General features: G+C 41.3%; 1 protein-coding gene and 1 long non-coding RNA gene across 2 annotated transcripts in view; one reads left to right on the top strand and one right to left on the bottom strand.

The window, feature by feature from the left end:
* Window positions 1-17,500, bottom strand: part of sbf2 (SET binding factor 2) — an 89,162-nt gene that overhangs the window by 39,858 nt on the left and 31,804 nt on the right. Inside the window, exons 8-11 of the mRNA XM_048230926.1 lie at window positions 17,497-17,500; window positions 4,037-4,150; window positions 3,641-3,769; window positions 3,348-3,446 (exon numbers count right to left, since the gene is read on the bottom strand). The exon at window positions 17,497-17,500 is cut by the window's right edge and continues 74 nt beyond it. Of these exons, the coding sequence (XP_048086883.1) occupies window positions 3,348-3,446; window positions 3,641-3,769; window positions 4,037-4,150; window positions 17,497-17,500 (346 nt within the window). The remainder of the gene's footprint in view (window positions 1-3,347; window positions 3,447-3,640; window positions 3,770-4,036; window positions 4,151-17,496) is intronic.
* On the top strand, window positions 12,647-15,182 carry LOC125286185. The gene is made up of 5 exons (XR_007192136.1): window positions 12,647-12,779; window positions 13,764-14,033; window positions 14,385-14,523; window positions 14,865-14,915; window positions 15,071-15,182. It is a non-coding gene; the product is annotated as an uncharacterized LOC125286185 (long non-coding RNA).

The raw sequence follows: 17,500 nt of genomic DNA, 5'->3' as shown, positions 1-17,500 counted from the left end.
TCCAGTTTATAAATCACAAATGTTGTTTTACAATTAATAAAATGCTGTATCTCATGTGTTCTTTGACTATGTATATCTTCAAATGTTTTACATTGAACTACAGTAGGGCAGTGATTACAATGACCACATTTGAAGCTACCTTGTGGTTTCTTTGACAGCCAAGTGTTTTTAGAGGGTGGTGGTAGATAGCTGTGGACAAGTTTGTCATTTAAGGTAGGAGCTCTTTTAAAACTGAAAACAGGGTCTCAGCTCTGTGCTCAGCACTCTGGATGCTTTTCTTTTTGTAACCTCTTTGAATAAATCTATTTTTCATTTCATTTGCCTTTACCTCAAAAGAATCAGTTTCATCACAAATTCTTTTCAGTCTCTGGAATTGACCGTAGGGTATGTATCCTTTAAATGTCTAGGGTGGAAGCTTTTTGCATGCAAAATAGTGTTGCGAGAGGTAGGTTTTCTATAGATGGTGGAATGTAAGAAACCTTCCTTATCTTTGTATATTTCCAAATCCAGAAAGCAAATGCTTTGTTTGTCGAACTCCAGAGACAGTTTGATGTTTTCATTGATGCCATTGAGGTAAGCATGGAAAGACAATAGTTCAGTTTCAGATCCATCCCACGGTAAAAATACATCATCAATTTATCTCCCATAATAGATTATTTTGTTCAAATAAGCATTTTTAGTAGAATTAAGCACAAAATCATGTTCCCATTTACCCATGTATAGCCCTGCATAGGAGGGACTGTAGCAAGCTCCCATTGCACATCCTTTAGCTTGCTTGAAAAGGCGGTCTTGAAAAATATTATTATTTAGTGTCCATTTTGTTAATTTAAAAAAAAATGTGCAGGGGGAGTTTCTGTTTGTAGCTGGTCTTGTAGAAAAAACTTCAGTGCTGCTAGCCCTTCTTCATGTACAATTGAGGTGTAAAGTGACTCCACATCCATAGTTACTAGTAAAGTATCTTGCCCAATATTGCCTAGTTCTTGGATTTTATTAAGGACAGCTGTCGTGTCTTGTATATATGCTGGAATCAGAGGTAAAATGGGCTTAATGAAGTAATCTATGTATTTTGAAACAGGTTCAGTAAGACTATCAATCCCAGAAATTACTGGTCTCCCTGGGGGATTTTCTAGGTAAAAGATGCCAGTTTAGGATGCTCATTGAAAAGAAACTTACATTCACCATCAGAAATCCAATCATTTTCTTTAGCTTCAGTCAGCATGTTTTTAACTCCCTTTTCAAGACCTCTGTAGGGTTGTACTTCAAAAGCTCATAGTATACAGGATCATTCAGTTGTCTGTTTGCCTCTTTTATGTATTGATCTCTACCCCAAACAACCACAGCTCCTCCCTTATCAGCTCTTTTAATAATCAAATCATCATCATCATTTTAATAATCAAAGTCTCAATCCTTATTCTTCTGGATTTGAGTGCGGCATTTGACACCATTGATCATAGCATCCTAATTCACCGCCTTGCGAAGTGAGTGGGTCTCTCTGATAATGCTCTAAAGTGGTTTCAAACCTACATTACTGGCAGAGATTTTTATATCAGTCTAGGAGATCATGTGTCTGAAATATCATGTGTCTGAAGTCAGCATAATGTAAACTTCCATAGCTACGCAGATGATACCCAATTGTATATTTCTATGGAGCCAACTAACCCAGATGGCCTTTGCTCCCTCACTGCATGCCTAACCTCCATTAATCAGTGGATGAGCAAAACATTTTTGAAACTAAATGATGACAAAACAGAGGTACTTTTGGTTGGACCAAAACTAAAGCGAGATATTGTTCTTAGTAATCTGGGAAACTTGGCGCACCAGGTCAAACCAAAAGTAACAAGCCTTGGTGTCATCTTAGATGCAGAGTTAAGTTTTAAGCCCCATATCAGTAAAGTTACTCAGACAGCCTATTTCCACCTGAGAAACCTTGTCAAAGTGCGGCCCTTTTTAACTCAACAAGATGCAGAAAAACTAATTCACGCCTTTATCACTAGCAGGTTAGACTACTGCAATGCACTTTTCACTGGTCTTCCCATCTAAAAAAAATTGGCACTCATACAGAACTCTGCGGCTAGACTTTTAACTAAGACCAAGAAGAGAGAACACATCACCCCTGTGTTGGCTGAACTGCACTGGCTCCCTATTTCCTATAGAATTGATTTTAAGGTTATGTTAATTACTTACAAAGCTCTGAATGGCATAGCACCTTCATATATCTCTGAGCTTTTAATATCTTATCAACCACAAACTTAGATCATCCAATTCTAATCTTTTAATCGTACCCAAAGTGCTCCACAAGCAAAGTGGAGAAGCTGCTTTTATCCATTTTGCCCCCAAACTATGGAACACCCTGCCTCTGTACATCAAGCAGGCGAGTTCAGTAAATATTTTTTTAAAGATCTGAAAACATACCTGTACAGGAAAGCTTTTAGTTAACTCATCTTATCCTGTAGACTACTTTTTCAGATTATTCTACATCTGCTGCTATTGGGGCGAGCCAGCCAGAAGCAGATGGGCTCCCCCTATTAAGTCAGGTTCTGCTCAAGGTTTCTTCCTGGAATATGGGAGTTTTTCCTTGCCACAGTTGCCATATGGCGTGCTTGTGGGGGGTAAAGGGTTAAGGCTGCCAGTTATGACATGTCATTTTTCTATATTTTTTATATGTTGCTGAGTGGATCATAAACGGCCCCAGCAATGAAGAAAAGTGATTGATAATGACTTTACATTTGAAGCATGTAACACAATAATAGTCAGTGACTGACTGACTATTATTGTGTTACATGCTTCAAATGTAAAGCAATTTGAGCTGCATTCTGTGTATGAAAGGTGCTATTCAAATAAAGCTTATTATTACACACACACACACACACACACACGCACACACACTGTTACGGCCACTCTGGCCTCTCGGCTGTGTTCTGCTTATTCTCCTCTCGTAGGCCTGTTCCTGCGTGTCCCGGGATAGGGGGTGTGCCAGCGTACGGGGCGTGTCCCACCTAAATTTGGCCTTCCAGAGAAGCGGCGGGAGCTTTGCGTTGTGTTTTGTTCTGTTGTTGTTTTGTACTTTGTATTACATGTTGTCACGTAATTAAACCCTAGGCGTGAATTGTCGCACTTTCTCCTGCCCAATTTCTTTGTTACCGTTGAGCCGGGTAACACACACACACACCACACACACACACACACACACACACACACACACACACACACACACACACACACACGTTTCCATTCCCTACTTATGCCAGCATACAAGCATACAATGTGTCTGACATTATTGTTAAGCTAGTGTGTGTGTGTGTGTGTGTGTGTGTGTGTGTGTGTGTGTGTGTGTGTGTGTGACTAACGTTCTTGTAGAGCTGTTCAGAGAGCTCTCTGGTGTGTTTGGAGATCAGCGTTGGATTCTCCTCCTCCTGATGACGACGCTCCACATCTGCTGCTACCAGCTGTCAACAACAACAACAACATGTAAACAACAACAAGAACCTAACCCAACTGCAACCATAACAACATATAAATACAAACAACACCAGCAGCTTAACAGCAACACTAATCGTCATAACATTACCGTCATTATAAACATCCACACCGAACCAGACTAGCAACATACACACACACACACACACACACACACACACACCTGGTCGAAGAGGTCAGTGGTGCGGTAGGGCGGCCCTCTCTCGGACACAAACCCAGCGAATGCCATTCCATCCAGAACCTTCGACAGGAAGTCTGCTTCAATCAGCCCACGCTGAGACAGGAAGGCAGTCTGACACACACACACACACACACACACACACACACACACACAGATCAACTTAAGGAACATGTCATGTAATCCACATATAGACATATCGACACTACACACTAACATCGGAGTACGTGAATGGAGTGGGAGAGTGTGTGTGTGTGTGTGTGTGTGTGTGTGTGTGTATGTGTTACCTTGTGAAAGTGTATGACTGGTTCAGGGTGGATGCGGATCAGCTGCAGGCAGGAGCGGTGTGTGTGTGTGTGTGTGTGTGTGTGTGTGTGTTACCTTGTGGAAGTGTATGACTGGTTCAGGGTGGATGCGGATCAGCTGCAGGCAGGAGCGGTACCCCTGGAAGAGCTGAGAGAAGAGTCTCAGAAACACGGCCCTCAGCTCCTTATCCTGGGGGAGAGACACCTGTTAGCACAGGAGGGGTGTGTGTGTGTGTGTGTGTGTTTGTTTGTGTGTGTGTGTGTGTGTTACAGACTGAACCTCAATCCGCAACATAAATGAGACAGAACAGCCGAAGGGCTCGAATCTAAGGGGTCTTTAATACAAAAATAGAATTTACAGTAACTAAGAATAAATAATTGTCAGTTCAAAGTTATGGCGTCCGTGAGAAGCAGGGACCGTGCAGCTCAGTCGGCGAGAGCAGGAACAAAGGCGTGGGTTGGACCATCTAGCTCAGGCATGCGCACAAGCATCCTCTTCACCTGTGCACAGGTATGTTTTATAGGCCCACAGCCAGATCTCAGGACATGGGTTGGCCCAGAGATAACTAGCAGGGGCACGCTCTGAACGAAGTTTGTGGCCATAGCTACCAACAGGGGGAGCCAAGCCAGAGTTACTATCGGGTGACCACCAAGTACAGGGGATGCGTAACACTCCCACCCCAAAATGGTGGCTTGTCACCATAAGCGTAGCTCTGTAATTAACATTAGCCTTACAGCAACGGTATGCCATAAATGAGCTTAGACTATTAGAAGAACTAAGAAATAGTAAAGCTGTACTGAGGTCATGGGCAGGAACACAGTACAACAAAAATGGGCTTTGCAAAACCACGTTGCAAAAGGACAGCTCCGGCTCCGAAATCGCTCGCGTCCACGGACAAACTGAAAGGCCTACTATAATCGGGGGCAGCGAGAACAGGACTGGAGAGCAAGAGACATTTTCGAATGCTTTCTGACACGTCTCAGACCACACAAACTCAACTTTGGGACTAAGCACCCATACAGAAAAATCAAGGGAAAAAATATATTCACATATATGCAGCTACATCCAGCTTATATTTAAATAGATGGCTACAATATATTTAATACATATATAGTACAAGAACGTATATATGCAAGTATATGTAGGATCCAGCAATGTAACATATATGTGGATATCGTACATGAACATATATGGTGAATATATTATTCAATTAACTTATTTGCACCATGATTTGCACACAGGCAGTGATGGGTGGGGTTTACAAAAAACCTTCAACTTCAAAATACGTCACTACCAACGTACTCTAAGGTCGTTGGAATAACGGTTAAAATGTTTGCAGCTTTTTCACTACATAAGCATAACTAACAGCTACTAGTCCAAATGTAAAACGTTTGCTCTGGTTAAGTGGATTGGCGGGGAGTATGAGGGCAAAACCAGTGTTTTGCAGACTGACTGCATTAGTAGACCTAACGTTAATGAGGAAGACTTTTTCAACTGCTCTGGATGGGACAACATCTTGCTAGAAACTAACGTTATGTGGTGGAGGGAAGGAAGGCTCTTGGCCGGTTTTCGAGGCCATGGTGGTCAAAATTGCTGGTAAGTAGATCTTCATTGTATGCTGAATTGCTTTCATATAACATTTGCAGAAGTCGATGTCCGAATTAACAATGGTATTATTGGTGGAAGCTGGAAGCTAACCTTTGCTACTTTCTGTAACATAGACTGTATATATAGAACTGGACAGTGTGCCGTCTGTTAAGAGTGATGCGAGCGCTAGTCCAGAGCCCCCTGGTGGCTGGCTGCAGTACAATGTGTAACTCCGCCCATCCCCATGTATTTCAATGGGCAAGTAGCCAACTTTCCGTGTCACTTTTCTCATCTAAAACTATTTTTGTATCAACAACTTTTTATTCGAAAAAATAGTTTTCAAGATGCTTCAATACACACAATTTTTCTTTTCTCGCTAATTTTTTTTTTTTTAATGTTATATTAACAAATCTAAAAGGGCGTGGTTACACCTTTGATTGACAGTGGAACTGAGGCTGCAGCCGTTTGCAGCCGCCTCTGTTCATTCCGTAGCGGCTCGGCTGCAGTGGTGTAGTCTAGATCTAATTCTAGTGTAGTGTTTCTTCAGGCAACTTATATTTGTTTTATTTGTTGTTATTACATTAACTTCATATATTGACAGTCATGTGTGTTGTGCTGTTGGTTGTACTAACAGGCCCTCTCTGGGAAGCTCTGTGCAGTTTTTTCGGTAAGTGAATATTAACTTAATATTTGCTTACGAATTCATTTTCTAATAGCCTGCTAGCACTACATAACGTTAGCGATAGCTTGGCCATTAATGTTAACTTAATTGTACAGTCATCTATACTTTTTTAGACATCCCTACATGGATTATGGTCATATACCGAATAAAACCATTTAGATTTTTATGTTGAAGACGCTTAAAACATCGAGACTTTCAATGATAAAAAAAAAGTTACCATTAAAGTTAGGTTGATTTTTAATGACAGCTGTCATGTTTGAGATGAGGGCGTTTGACATGCTCCTCGAAACACATGTTAAATTAACACACAACGTTTTTGTTAGTAACATTACGTAGAGGGATGGTTATTATTGTGTATTAGTATTATGTATTTGATTTTACATTGTACCGGGAATAGCGGTCCAGTTAGCTTACATTAGGCTAGAACTTTGAAGCTACCTCTTACGTTACCAGGTTAATTTATCATACCTCAGCGGTAGCATATAACGTTATTGTTATAGCTGCTATAGAGATAGTCAAATCAGTGTCAGCCTGTTGTCAATTTATTTAATGTAACGATGTTGTGACAGTTCTTAGACGAAGCCATGTACATGAAGTATTTCAAACTTTAACATTAACAGTTCTCGGTGAGATTTAGTCTAATGTTAACACTATTACGGTAGAAATATGACAGCAGTGACAGCTGTTTTCGCGATGAAGGCGGTCTAACTTGGCTAACGTTATGCTACCGAGTGCCTCAGCATTCAGCGACGGCGGCTAAGTTAATTGAAGGTAGCCTTGTCAAATTAATGTCATACAACGGATTTTGGAGATGTTAGGCAACACAACGATTAACCAGCAGCCTCGCCTGACAGCCCTGGCCATCAAGTTGTGTTTTTGGTAGGGCTGTCAAAATAAATTTGACGCTGATTAAATCACTTGCCAGTGACATTTCACCCAGTGCAGTCTGAAGGAGGTAGATGAGAAAGCTGAAATGATTTAGCCCATAACTTTAAAAAGAAAGAAATGTTGAGAAGAGCATCAATCTACTATTCAGTAAGGGATCTCTATTGCCTACCATAGGATTCGCCAAGTCTGAAGTAGTACCAATGCAAAATCTACCCTATGACCGACTATAACTAACTAACTAACTAACTAACGACCTTAATAAATTGACTACTTTTTTTGGGGCACTTGAAACTAAATATCTTCAGTGGTGGTTAGGAATTATTTCCATTCCAACTCGTTTTCCTAGCTGTTACCAGAGAATGTCTAACAAGGGCTACTGTCTAGTTTAATTTCTTGAACTGCTCTATTTCTTATCCTGGACTGCCACCTACTGGATAGAAAAGGCAACATCCTAGTAGTTATGTGAATAAAGATCCACAACATGTTTGAATCCCCCCAAAAAAAGGATAAATCATAGAGGGTATTCCATACATTATCTTGGTGTTACTCTATTACCCTAACACCAAGGTAATGCATGCCAAATGGATGCATGCAATTATTTTAGATTAATTAATCAGAGTATGTAAATAATCAGATTAATTATTTTAATCAATTGACAGCCCTAGTTTGTGGCCTTTGCACTTATACGGAATGGCAGGCATTAGTAATAATGGTTTATTTAAGTAAGTAACATCCACTGAACACTTGACATATGAATGCTTTTTTTTTTTTTTTTTTTACAGTTTTCCTTTAGGTGTGCAGCATGCAGACAGACTGAGACGATGGCTGGTGAACATGAGACGACAATACTGGATTCCAACTAAGTCATCTCGTCTCTGTAGTCTTCACTTTGAAGACCATGCATTCACCATTGATGCCCATGTAAGCCAAGAATTACCCTGGCCAACATTATGTGGTGATTTCCAACTCAACACATTTCATGAATAAACAATTCATTACTTTTTTCTTACAAGGGGAATCGTCGTCTGACTTGCACTGCAGTACCAACTGTGTTCCCCCTACCTGATCACCTGGTGAAGAGACCTGCCAGCAGAAAGGTAAGTAGGGATAAAGAGGTAAGTGGTTCTTCTGTTTTGCTTTCCTCATCAAGTGCTGCAAATGAGAAGGAATGTGGTGGGGAGGATAGTGGAATGGTGACAAATACACATCAAAATGTGCCTTGTGTCAGTAGTGAGCACAGCTACAGTTTTGAGTCACCTAAGACATTAAAAAGAAAGAATGACAGCATGGTGGTGATTTTGGAGAAATACACAAAGAGGATGAGAATGGAGCAGCAAAAGACCAGGCGTCTTAAGAAAAGAGTAGCTTCTCTTAAAGAGGTGACAAGGGAGCTTAGAAAGAAGCAACTAATATCAGATCACTGCGCCAGTGTCCTTGACACGATTGATGAAGTACCTAAGCATATCATGCAAATGATAAGGGAGGGTAAAAAAACTGCTAAATATTCTGAAGAATTGAAGCAGTTTGCCACAACACTGCATTTTTACTCCCGAAAGGCATATGATTATGTGCGTACGCATTTTAAGAACGCTCTACCACATAGTCAAACAATTCGCTCGTGGTACAGTAGCTCGTGGCACAGTAGCTCGTGGCACAGTAGCTCGTGGCGCAGTAGCTCGTGGCGCAGTAGCTCGTGGCGCAGCAGCTCGTGGCGCAGCAGCTCGTGGCTCAGCAGCTCGTGGCTCAGTAGCTCGTGGCGCAGCAGCTCGTGGCGCAGCAGCTCGTGGCTCAGCAGCTCGTGGCGCAGCAGCTCGTGGCGCAGCAGCTCGTGGCGCAGTAGCATTTCAGCTGATCCAGGTTTCACTGTTGCCTCCTTCACCGCCCTGAAGTTACGTGTTGAAGCAAATCGAGCACAAGGGACACTGTGTGCGCTTTAACATTGGATGAGATGCACCTGCGTAAGATGACCGAATATGCTGGGGATCAACTCTATGGCTATGTTGATATGGGCTGTGGAGAAGTGGACAACAACATGGCGAAGGAGGTCTTGGTCGTCATGGTTGTCGCCATCAATGAGTCATGGAAGATTCCAATCGCATACTTCCTCCTTGTCGGTATGGATTGCACAGAGAAGGCAAATCTTGTGAGAGAAAGTCTTAGTAGGCTTCATGCAGTTGGTGTTAAAGTCGTGTCGATGACTTTTGATGGCTTAAAAACCAACATAGCCATGGCAAGAGCACTTGGTGCTGAACTGCACATTGACCGCATGAAGCCCTACTTCATGCATCCAGAGGATCCCAATCAGAAGGTGCACATACTTCTGGATGCGTGTCACATGCTAAAGCTCCTCCGCAATGCTTTTTCAACATCACAAGTGCTTTATACTGAGGATGGGAAAAAGATCAAGTATGCATACATCGAGGCATTGAACGCACTTCAGGAGAAAGAAGGTTTGAGGCTTGGCAATAAGCTGAAAATGGCGCATATCCAATGGAGGAAACAGAAGATGAAAGTTAATCTTGCAGCACAGCTCTTCAGTAGCAGTGTTGCAGATGCTATCGAATTCTGCGACAAGGGGTTAAAGTTGAAGGACTTCTCAGGCTGTGATGCAACTGTGCATTTTTTGCGCACTGTAGATGCTGCCTTTGATGTGCTCAACAGTCGCAATCCCATTGGAAAAGGCTTCAAAGCTCCCTTAAAGCCAGCCACAAAAGATCGCGCTGAGGCCATCTTGCAGCGGGCAGAAGTCATGCTCCGTGGGTTGAAAGTTTATCAATATGATAAGCTTGTGCCACTTCATCAGACCAAAAAGAACACAACCATCTTGGGCTTTATTGGTACTGGAAGAAGTGTGCTTAACATCTACCATGACCTGGTTGAAGTGAACAATGCATCGTGCAGCTACCTTCTCACCTATAAACTAAGTCAGGATCACTTGGAGCTATTCTTTTCTGCCGTCCGTTCTCGTGGTGGGTACAACAACAACCCCAACGCTAGACAGTTCAGAGCAGCGTACAAGCAGCTGCTTGTGCGGCACCAGGTGAAAGCAGGCACTGGTAACTGCCTCCTCAGAGACAACACCGAAGTTCTCAATTCAACACCAGCAACAGTCAACATTGCAAGAAGAGCTGACGTGGAGTTAGTGGAGGTGAATTTCTCTGATGATGACATTCCTGACCTCCCTGATGTAGACAGCCTCTCTGAATTCAAAGAGGCTGCTATAAACTACATTGCGGGTTTCATAGTGAAGAAGATGAAGGCGAAAATCACCTGCCTGCATTGCACAAATGCATTAACATCTGATGGTACCGCACACCCTTTCATTATTTTGAAGAGTCGAGGTGGTCTCCAAAAACCTTCAACAGCCATGGTTTCAATCTGCTCAACCACGGAGAGAATTATCCAAAGGAATATCAGAATGAATGGTGGTAAGCTTCCTCGTGGACGTGGGATAACAGCATGTGTTGTCGTTCAAGTTCTTGCGGATACTGCTGGAAAAGACCTTTTTCCTCAGCTCCAAGATCACATGTTTGACACATGTGTTGAAGCTAACCATGTTCATGTTCTGGTGAAAATGACATCCACATGGTACTGCAAAGTTCGATTTAATCATTTTGCAAGAAGAGAGACTGAGAAGGCCAAAAATGGGAAGATTGTGCGTAGGCACCTTACTAAGTTGATCCATTTCTATGGAGAGTAGTGAGAGGATGTCTGTCTGTCATGTCTTGTGCATTTATATGTGTATATTTATGTGTGTTTCATATGTGTGTTCATATGCATGTCTGTACATATGTGTTTGTATATGATGTATTTACATATTTTGTGTGTGTGTGTGTCATTTATGAATGTTGTGCCTCTCATTACCCTATGCATCCTGCCGTGTCTCTTCCCATGATGCCACTGCGTTTGGCTACATTTGGCATTTGCTTAGAGCCTGCATTACGGGGCATGAGCAAAAGCTGAAGTCTGTTCGCCTCTGATCTTATGATGCTGCTGCATTTTGCGTTTGCTTAGAGCCTGCATTACGGGGCATGAGCAAAGGTGAAGTCCGCTCACCTCCATGATACAGCTTAATTTGATGTTTGCTTAGAGCCTGCATTACGGGGCATGAGCAATATCTAAACAAGGCTGTTCAAATCTCCTTCCATGATGCCACTGGGTTTGGCGATTGCTTAGAGCCTGCATTACGGGGCATGAGCAATAACTAAAACCTGGATATTCTTTCTTTTTTATGTTTGACAGCACTTCTCCAGTATGTTCAGTGTTCACTGAGTTTGGTTAAATTAATTAGTTTGGTTCAACATATTCAACAGTTCAGTTTCAGTTATGAATCAGTTCTTTTGAAGTTCATAAGTGTTATGTTGCCTGAATAAATAATTATTACACCAAAAAGCCACTGCAGCCGTTGACTTAATTTGCAATATGCAGTTATATGACTATGTTAATATGTGTGTGTATATCCATGTCTTTTAAATATTTGCACGTTTGTGTACAGTAGTGTCCTTGTGCGTCTTGTCCAGATTCCCTGCACTTTGAATGTTCCTTCCCTGTATGTGATTGTCTTATACATGTATTTGAGTGTGTATGCGTGTGTTTTTTGTATGTATTGGTGTTGTGCGTGTCTTGATTGAGTGCTACTAACTTCTTGCGTTTTAAATCCTCTGCTTTTTTTAAGTTATGTCGGAGGTTTATGTGTTGCATTCAACACATAACTTTTTTTTTTAAACTTGATACTAACCACCCCTCTCATGGTCTGTACCTTGACGTGGTGAGAGGGCATTCCACAAAATCAGACCAAATCTTATAATTGTAGATCGGGAAAAAAAAACATCTAGGATGTAAGCTCCTTTTCGTGACGAATGCACAGATGCTGTTACATTGGTAATATCTGGGGGTGTCCCATGATCCCATGCGAGTTGTATATTTCAGCGATTTTCAGATATCGGTCTTTTCCGCTGTCTTTTTTCTGGAGGTAAGTGGACGATGTCGATGGCTAGTCTGAGGCGATCTAATAATATCAATACAAAATAACGAAGTGGTCTATGTCATGTGCCTGGATCTGCATTATACCGCTAGTTGCGTCTGGGTTTTCTCTGCACCAACGCTGTAGGTTAGTTTATTTTAATTTTAAGTAAATGTCTGGTCCGAATTCATGTGCAGTTCATGATACGATGCAATGTTAACGTTAATTGGCGCGAAACTGCTTGAGGAGAGTTTGCTTTAACATTAGCCGATAGACGCGGTCATATGAATATGACATCGAGTAAATTACTGTTAACGTGTGCATGTTATTTCTGACGTGTGTGGATTCATTGGGACACTTTATATGTTACAACAACCCATTTTAAGTAAAATAATGGCATTGCTATTAGTGTATGAACGTCGCTTGGTTAACATCACAGCATACCCATGCCGTTAGCTTACATGCACATGTTTGAAGTTGCTAATGTATCTTTAGCCTTAATCGGCATGTAATAACGGGGGTGATGTTGCCTATAGTTTGATAGCTTCTGGTTAATACATAAATATATAGAAATCGCTATTTGAATGTAATGTGTTTTTCTTGTTTCATTTATATAGAAATCGCTATTTGCATGTAATGTGTTTTTCTTGTTTCACTTAGATACAGCTGAACCATGGCGCAGCCTGCAAAACCAACAGGTAAGTGTAGGACTCAGAACTATGGATGCATGCATAAAAACCTGTTTTGGACTAAAACTTGTAACACTGCAAAAAAGGATATCTTACCAAGTGTTATAATCTTATATTAAGATAAAAAAAAAATCTAGTTAGTATTGTTTATAGTATAAATATACTTACTTTCAGCTTTCTTGTACGATTATTTGACATAAAATAAGTCAAAATGTTCCTAAATTAACACATTAAAAAAAACAAGCACATTTATCTGCCAGTGAAGTAAGTTAATTCGGCTTCAATTCCATAGAACACTGTAGAATGCAGGCACACTGTCCAGTTCTATATATACAGTCTATGTTCTGTAACATTAACGTTAGCATAAATTAGCCAGCGCTAGCTTTATTTTTTTTACACCTGAAAGGGGTTTGAAAAATAAATTCACTGAGAAACGTTTGGACAATTAATGAAAACGACTTGTAATGACAGAGTGAAATACCAATTTAACCTGTCTCCCGGCCATATTTGGTAGTATATTTGCCTCTGGCATGTAGATTGATAGCTAGGCCTAATTAGAAGCTAACTTATCATGCAAGACAGAAAATGTAACGGTTAGCATTATTAGCCTAAGGTGTAGACATTCTATGCACTGTGGTTTAGCTAGCTAGCTGCTATTGTTGCATCATGGACAACACTTAGAGCTAACATTAGCTTTTTTTTTTTTTTTAGATAGGATGTAATGTGGTATGTGCTGGAGAGTATTTAGAGTGGACGTGTAGAAATTGAAGACACAAGTACTGTGCTTAATTTCATGGAAATGGCATTGCAAGTAATGTGTTTTGTTTTTGTGCACTATTAAACTACTTTGTCATGCTTTGTGCACTGACATTCTTGCAAAACCATTCATACCCATGCTAAATTATGGAAATGTAAAAGTTGAATTGTATTGAAAAGGACCATGTATGGTCATGTAGTATATTTGAGCACTGAAACCCCTTTTTTACCTTTTAGAGAGGGAGGCACTCGAAAGCTACATCAAGGACACCGGAGGAAGGACCAGAAGACCTGAGACCAAGACGACCCAGACGACCCAAGCCCAACCCGTAGTATGCTTCACTGACCCAGACGACCCAAGCCCAACCCGTAGTATGCTTCACTGACCCAGACGACCCAAGCCCAACCCGTAGTATGCTTCACTGACCCAGACGACCCAAGCCCAACCCGTAGTATGCTTCACTGACAAATTTTGATGTTGATGCTTCATCATCACATAGACCAAAGGTAATCAAAAATTTATGTTTACTTATGAATATAACTTTTTTGTTAAAAGTCTATTTTCGAATGCAGAACATAACCTTTTGTTTCTGAGAATTTATACATTTGTTTGAGTAGTTTTGATCTTTTGAATGACAAGAAATTAGCTTCAAGCTACTGGGGACACAAAGTGAACTGAAATACCTTTCCAACCATATCTTTCTATGATGGTTGGTACAGCTTCCCTACAGTCTCAGATAGCAGTCTCAGATGGGAGTCACTTCATGAGTGGGAATATCCCAGGACATTACATATTACACGAGTATACCCTTTACCAACGCCACTCTCATTCATGCTGTATATTCTGTTCACTTGCAGGTTTCAGAGAAGGCTGGTAGAGCTCTCTATTAGTGTGAGCTGTGGGAGATAACCAAGAACTGACAACCACCTAAAGAAGAGGTGGCGATAAAGGCTCTCCAAGAGGAGGTTGTGAGTCTGAAGGCTTTTATTCAACAAGGTTTGTAGAGTGTTTTCATACAGATGTGAAATTTTACATAAAAATGTACATGTTTAACTTTAATGAAATAGCAGCTTCTTGGTTGTACAAGTTTAGTAAAAAATTGAGGATGAAACTAACTTTTCCTTTCAGTGTTTTTCTGTGTGCTTCTCTCTTCGATGTATATGGTATATTAGTTGTGTTGTCTCATTTAAAAGTGTTAGGCTGTCTGTGTGGACTGCTTCACATTTTTGCCTCACCATCATAGATCTTTTCTGTGTTAGTAGTAACTGTAACTGTATATAGTATATAAATAGTAACTGTAACTATTTGAGGTCCTAATTGATTGTGCTATTTTTTAGGAGGCACTTACAGGGAATTCCTGGACCCTGAGAGGACTAAGACGATAATTGGTGAGTTTATTTTATTTGTATGTCTTTCTCTCCAACTCACTTTGTATTTATCTCCAATTATCGTGATAACACAACAGTGTTTCTGCACTTTAGCATCTGTATTTGTGTCACTAATATTTTGCATGTTCTATTTGTATATGTTCTGTCTTATTCAGAGGCCACCCTGAAGCAGTTCCCAGGCCAGACACTCACTCCAGATTGCTGGGCCAGGCAATAAATGCCAAAGTGACAGAACTGAGGTTCCATAACAAAAACAAAGATTTTCAATAAAATAGTATAAAAGATAACAGAAGTGTTGTGTGTTTCTTCCTCTTTATACTGATACTATGGTTGATTTTAAGTAAACACAATAGTGAAATATTTATTGATCAGTGCGGAAAATATCAAACCATAGTAGAATATGAACTATATCAGAGACATATATGTCTGAAATATATAGATCATGTGATCAGAATCTTCATCAAGGGTCATGTGATCATGCTTTTTAGTGTCATATATTTAAATATATTTAATTATATGCATAAAATATAAGAAAGTGGCCAATATTGAATATTTACTTATATTTTGAAATATATTGATACATACATGGAAATATATCTATTTAACATAGATGTAAATATATTTATTTAACATAGATGTGCTTATACTGGAATATGTTCAAGCTGCATATATGTGAATATATTATTTTTCTGTATGGGCATGTCCGTGAGTGGGGCCACAACGGAGGAAAAGTTAACGCAAAAATCACGATAGTAGCCAACCATTCCGAGGAATCGTCGTAGCTCGTGACAGTTAACAGGCACTGGATAGTCTTGGACGGCTGCTACCTTGGCTGTTACTGGGAACACATGGCCACCACCAACCACCCGACCCAAGAACGTGACGGTTGCCTTGCCGAATTCGCACTTGGCCAGGTTGAGGGTAAGGTTCGCTTTGGACAGGCGACGGAAAAGCTCTCTATGCTGTAGCAGATGATTAGTCCACAAATCACTGTATAGAATCAGATCATCCAAATATGCCCCACATCCTGTCATTTCTTTAATGATTGCGCATTCCAAAGGCCATGACAGTATATTGCAGAAATGAGTCGGGGGTGACAGGCAGAAATCTTTTTGCCTCGTTCCGTAAGCTGGACCTGCCAGTAACCTTTCAGGAGATCCAGCTTAGTCACAAACTTCGCCGAGCCAACACGGTCAACACAGTCATCCATTCGGGGCAGTGGATAACTGTCCGGAATGGTGACTGCATTAACACGCCTATAATCTGTGCAAAAACGGTATGACTGATCACTTTTAAGGACTAATAAACATGGAGGACTCCACGGACCTGAACTATGTTCAGCGATGTTGTTGGAGAGCATATATTCAATCTCCTTTTTGAAAATTGCACGTTTTAGTGGATTGACCCTGTATGGATGCTGCTTAATTGGAGAAGCCGTACAAGTACTTTGTTGCCAGGCACGAACGAACGTGCTTGGGCCTTGCGATCATACCAGGTTTTCATTTTAGCCTGCGCACTTAGGAGGTTTTGTCGGGCGAGTTCACGAGCCCTTTGTAGTCTGGAACGAAAATCACTCACAAATTGCACAACACTACGAGAGCTAGGTGCACTCAAGGCAATAGGCACACAACATCGTTTTTGAACGACTGGTGATAGCGCTCTAAAGCGCCTTGGGACTCCAGGTGGAACGCGCTGGAGGTACAGTGCTGAACATGGAGTGACTTCATGACCTGGGAAAACATTTTTGCTGTGAAATTACTTCCCTTGTCACTCTGAATTGTCCTAGGTAATCCAACAAACGAGAAGAACTTTAATAAAGCCCTAGTCACGGATCGTGTTGTAATTTTCCTCAGAGGAATAGCCTCCGGAAATCGTGTGGCAGTACACATAACAGTGACTAGGTATATATAGCCGCTCCGCGACCGCGGTAGCGGGCCCACACAATCAATGATGACATGTTCAAAGGGGTCGCCGATGGCAGGTATTGGTTGTAATGGTGCTGGCGTAATCGTCTGATTCGGTTTGCCACCCACCTGACAGACATGGCACGATTTGCACTACCTGGCAACGTCACGTTTCAAACCTGGCCAGAAAAAGTGCTGGAGTATGCGATTATAGGTGTTTGTGACGCCCATATGACCAGCGAGACCATCATGCGCAACACTGAGTATCTTTGACCGGTACTCAGCGAGACCATCATGCGCAACACTGAGTATCTATGACCGGTACTCAGCGAGACCATCATGCGCAACACTGAGTATCTTTGACCGGTACTCAGCGAGACCATCATGCGCAACACTGAGTATCTTTGAGCGGTACTCAGCGAGACCATCATGCGCAACACTGAGTATCTTTGAGCCGGTACTCAGCATCATCATCAAACACTGAGTATCTATGACCGGTACTCAGCGAGACCATCATGCGCAACACTGAGTATCTATGACCGGTACTCAGCGAGACCATCATGCGCAACACTGAGTATCTTTGACTGGTACTCAGTTGGAATCACTATTTGATAAACATTGCCCCACTCTACACCACTGCGCATGATGGTCTCGCTGTGTCTGTGTCTGTGTCTTACCAGC

Source organism: Alosa alosa, chromosome 21, assembly GCF_017589495.1.
Source record: "Alosa alosa isolate M-15738 ecotype Scorff River chromosome 21, AALO_Geno_1.1, whole genome shotgun sequence".
Lineage (NCBI taxonomy): Eukaryota > Metazoa > Chordata > Actinopteri > Clupeiformes > Clupeidae > Alosa > Alosa alosa.
Note: the sequence above shows the minus strand (reverse complement) of the source record. Positions and strands in the feature narration are given on the sequence as shown.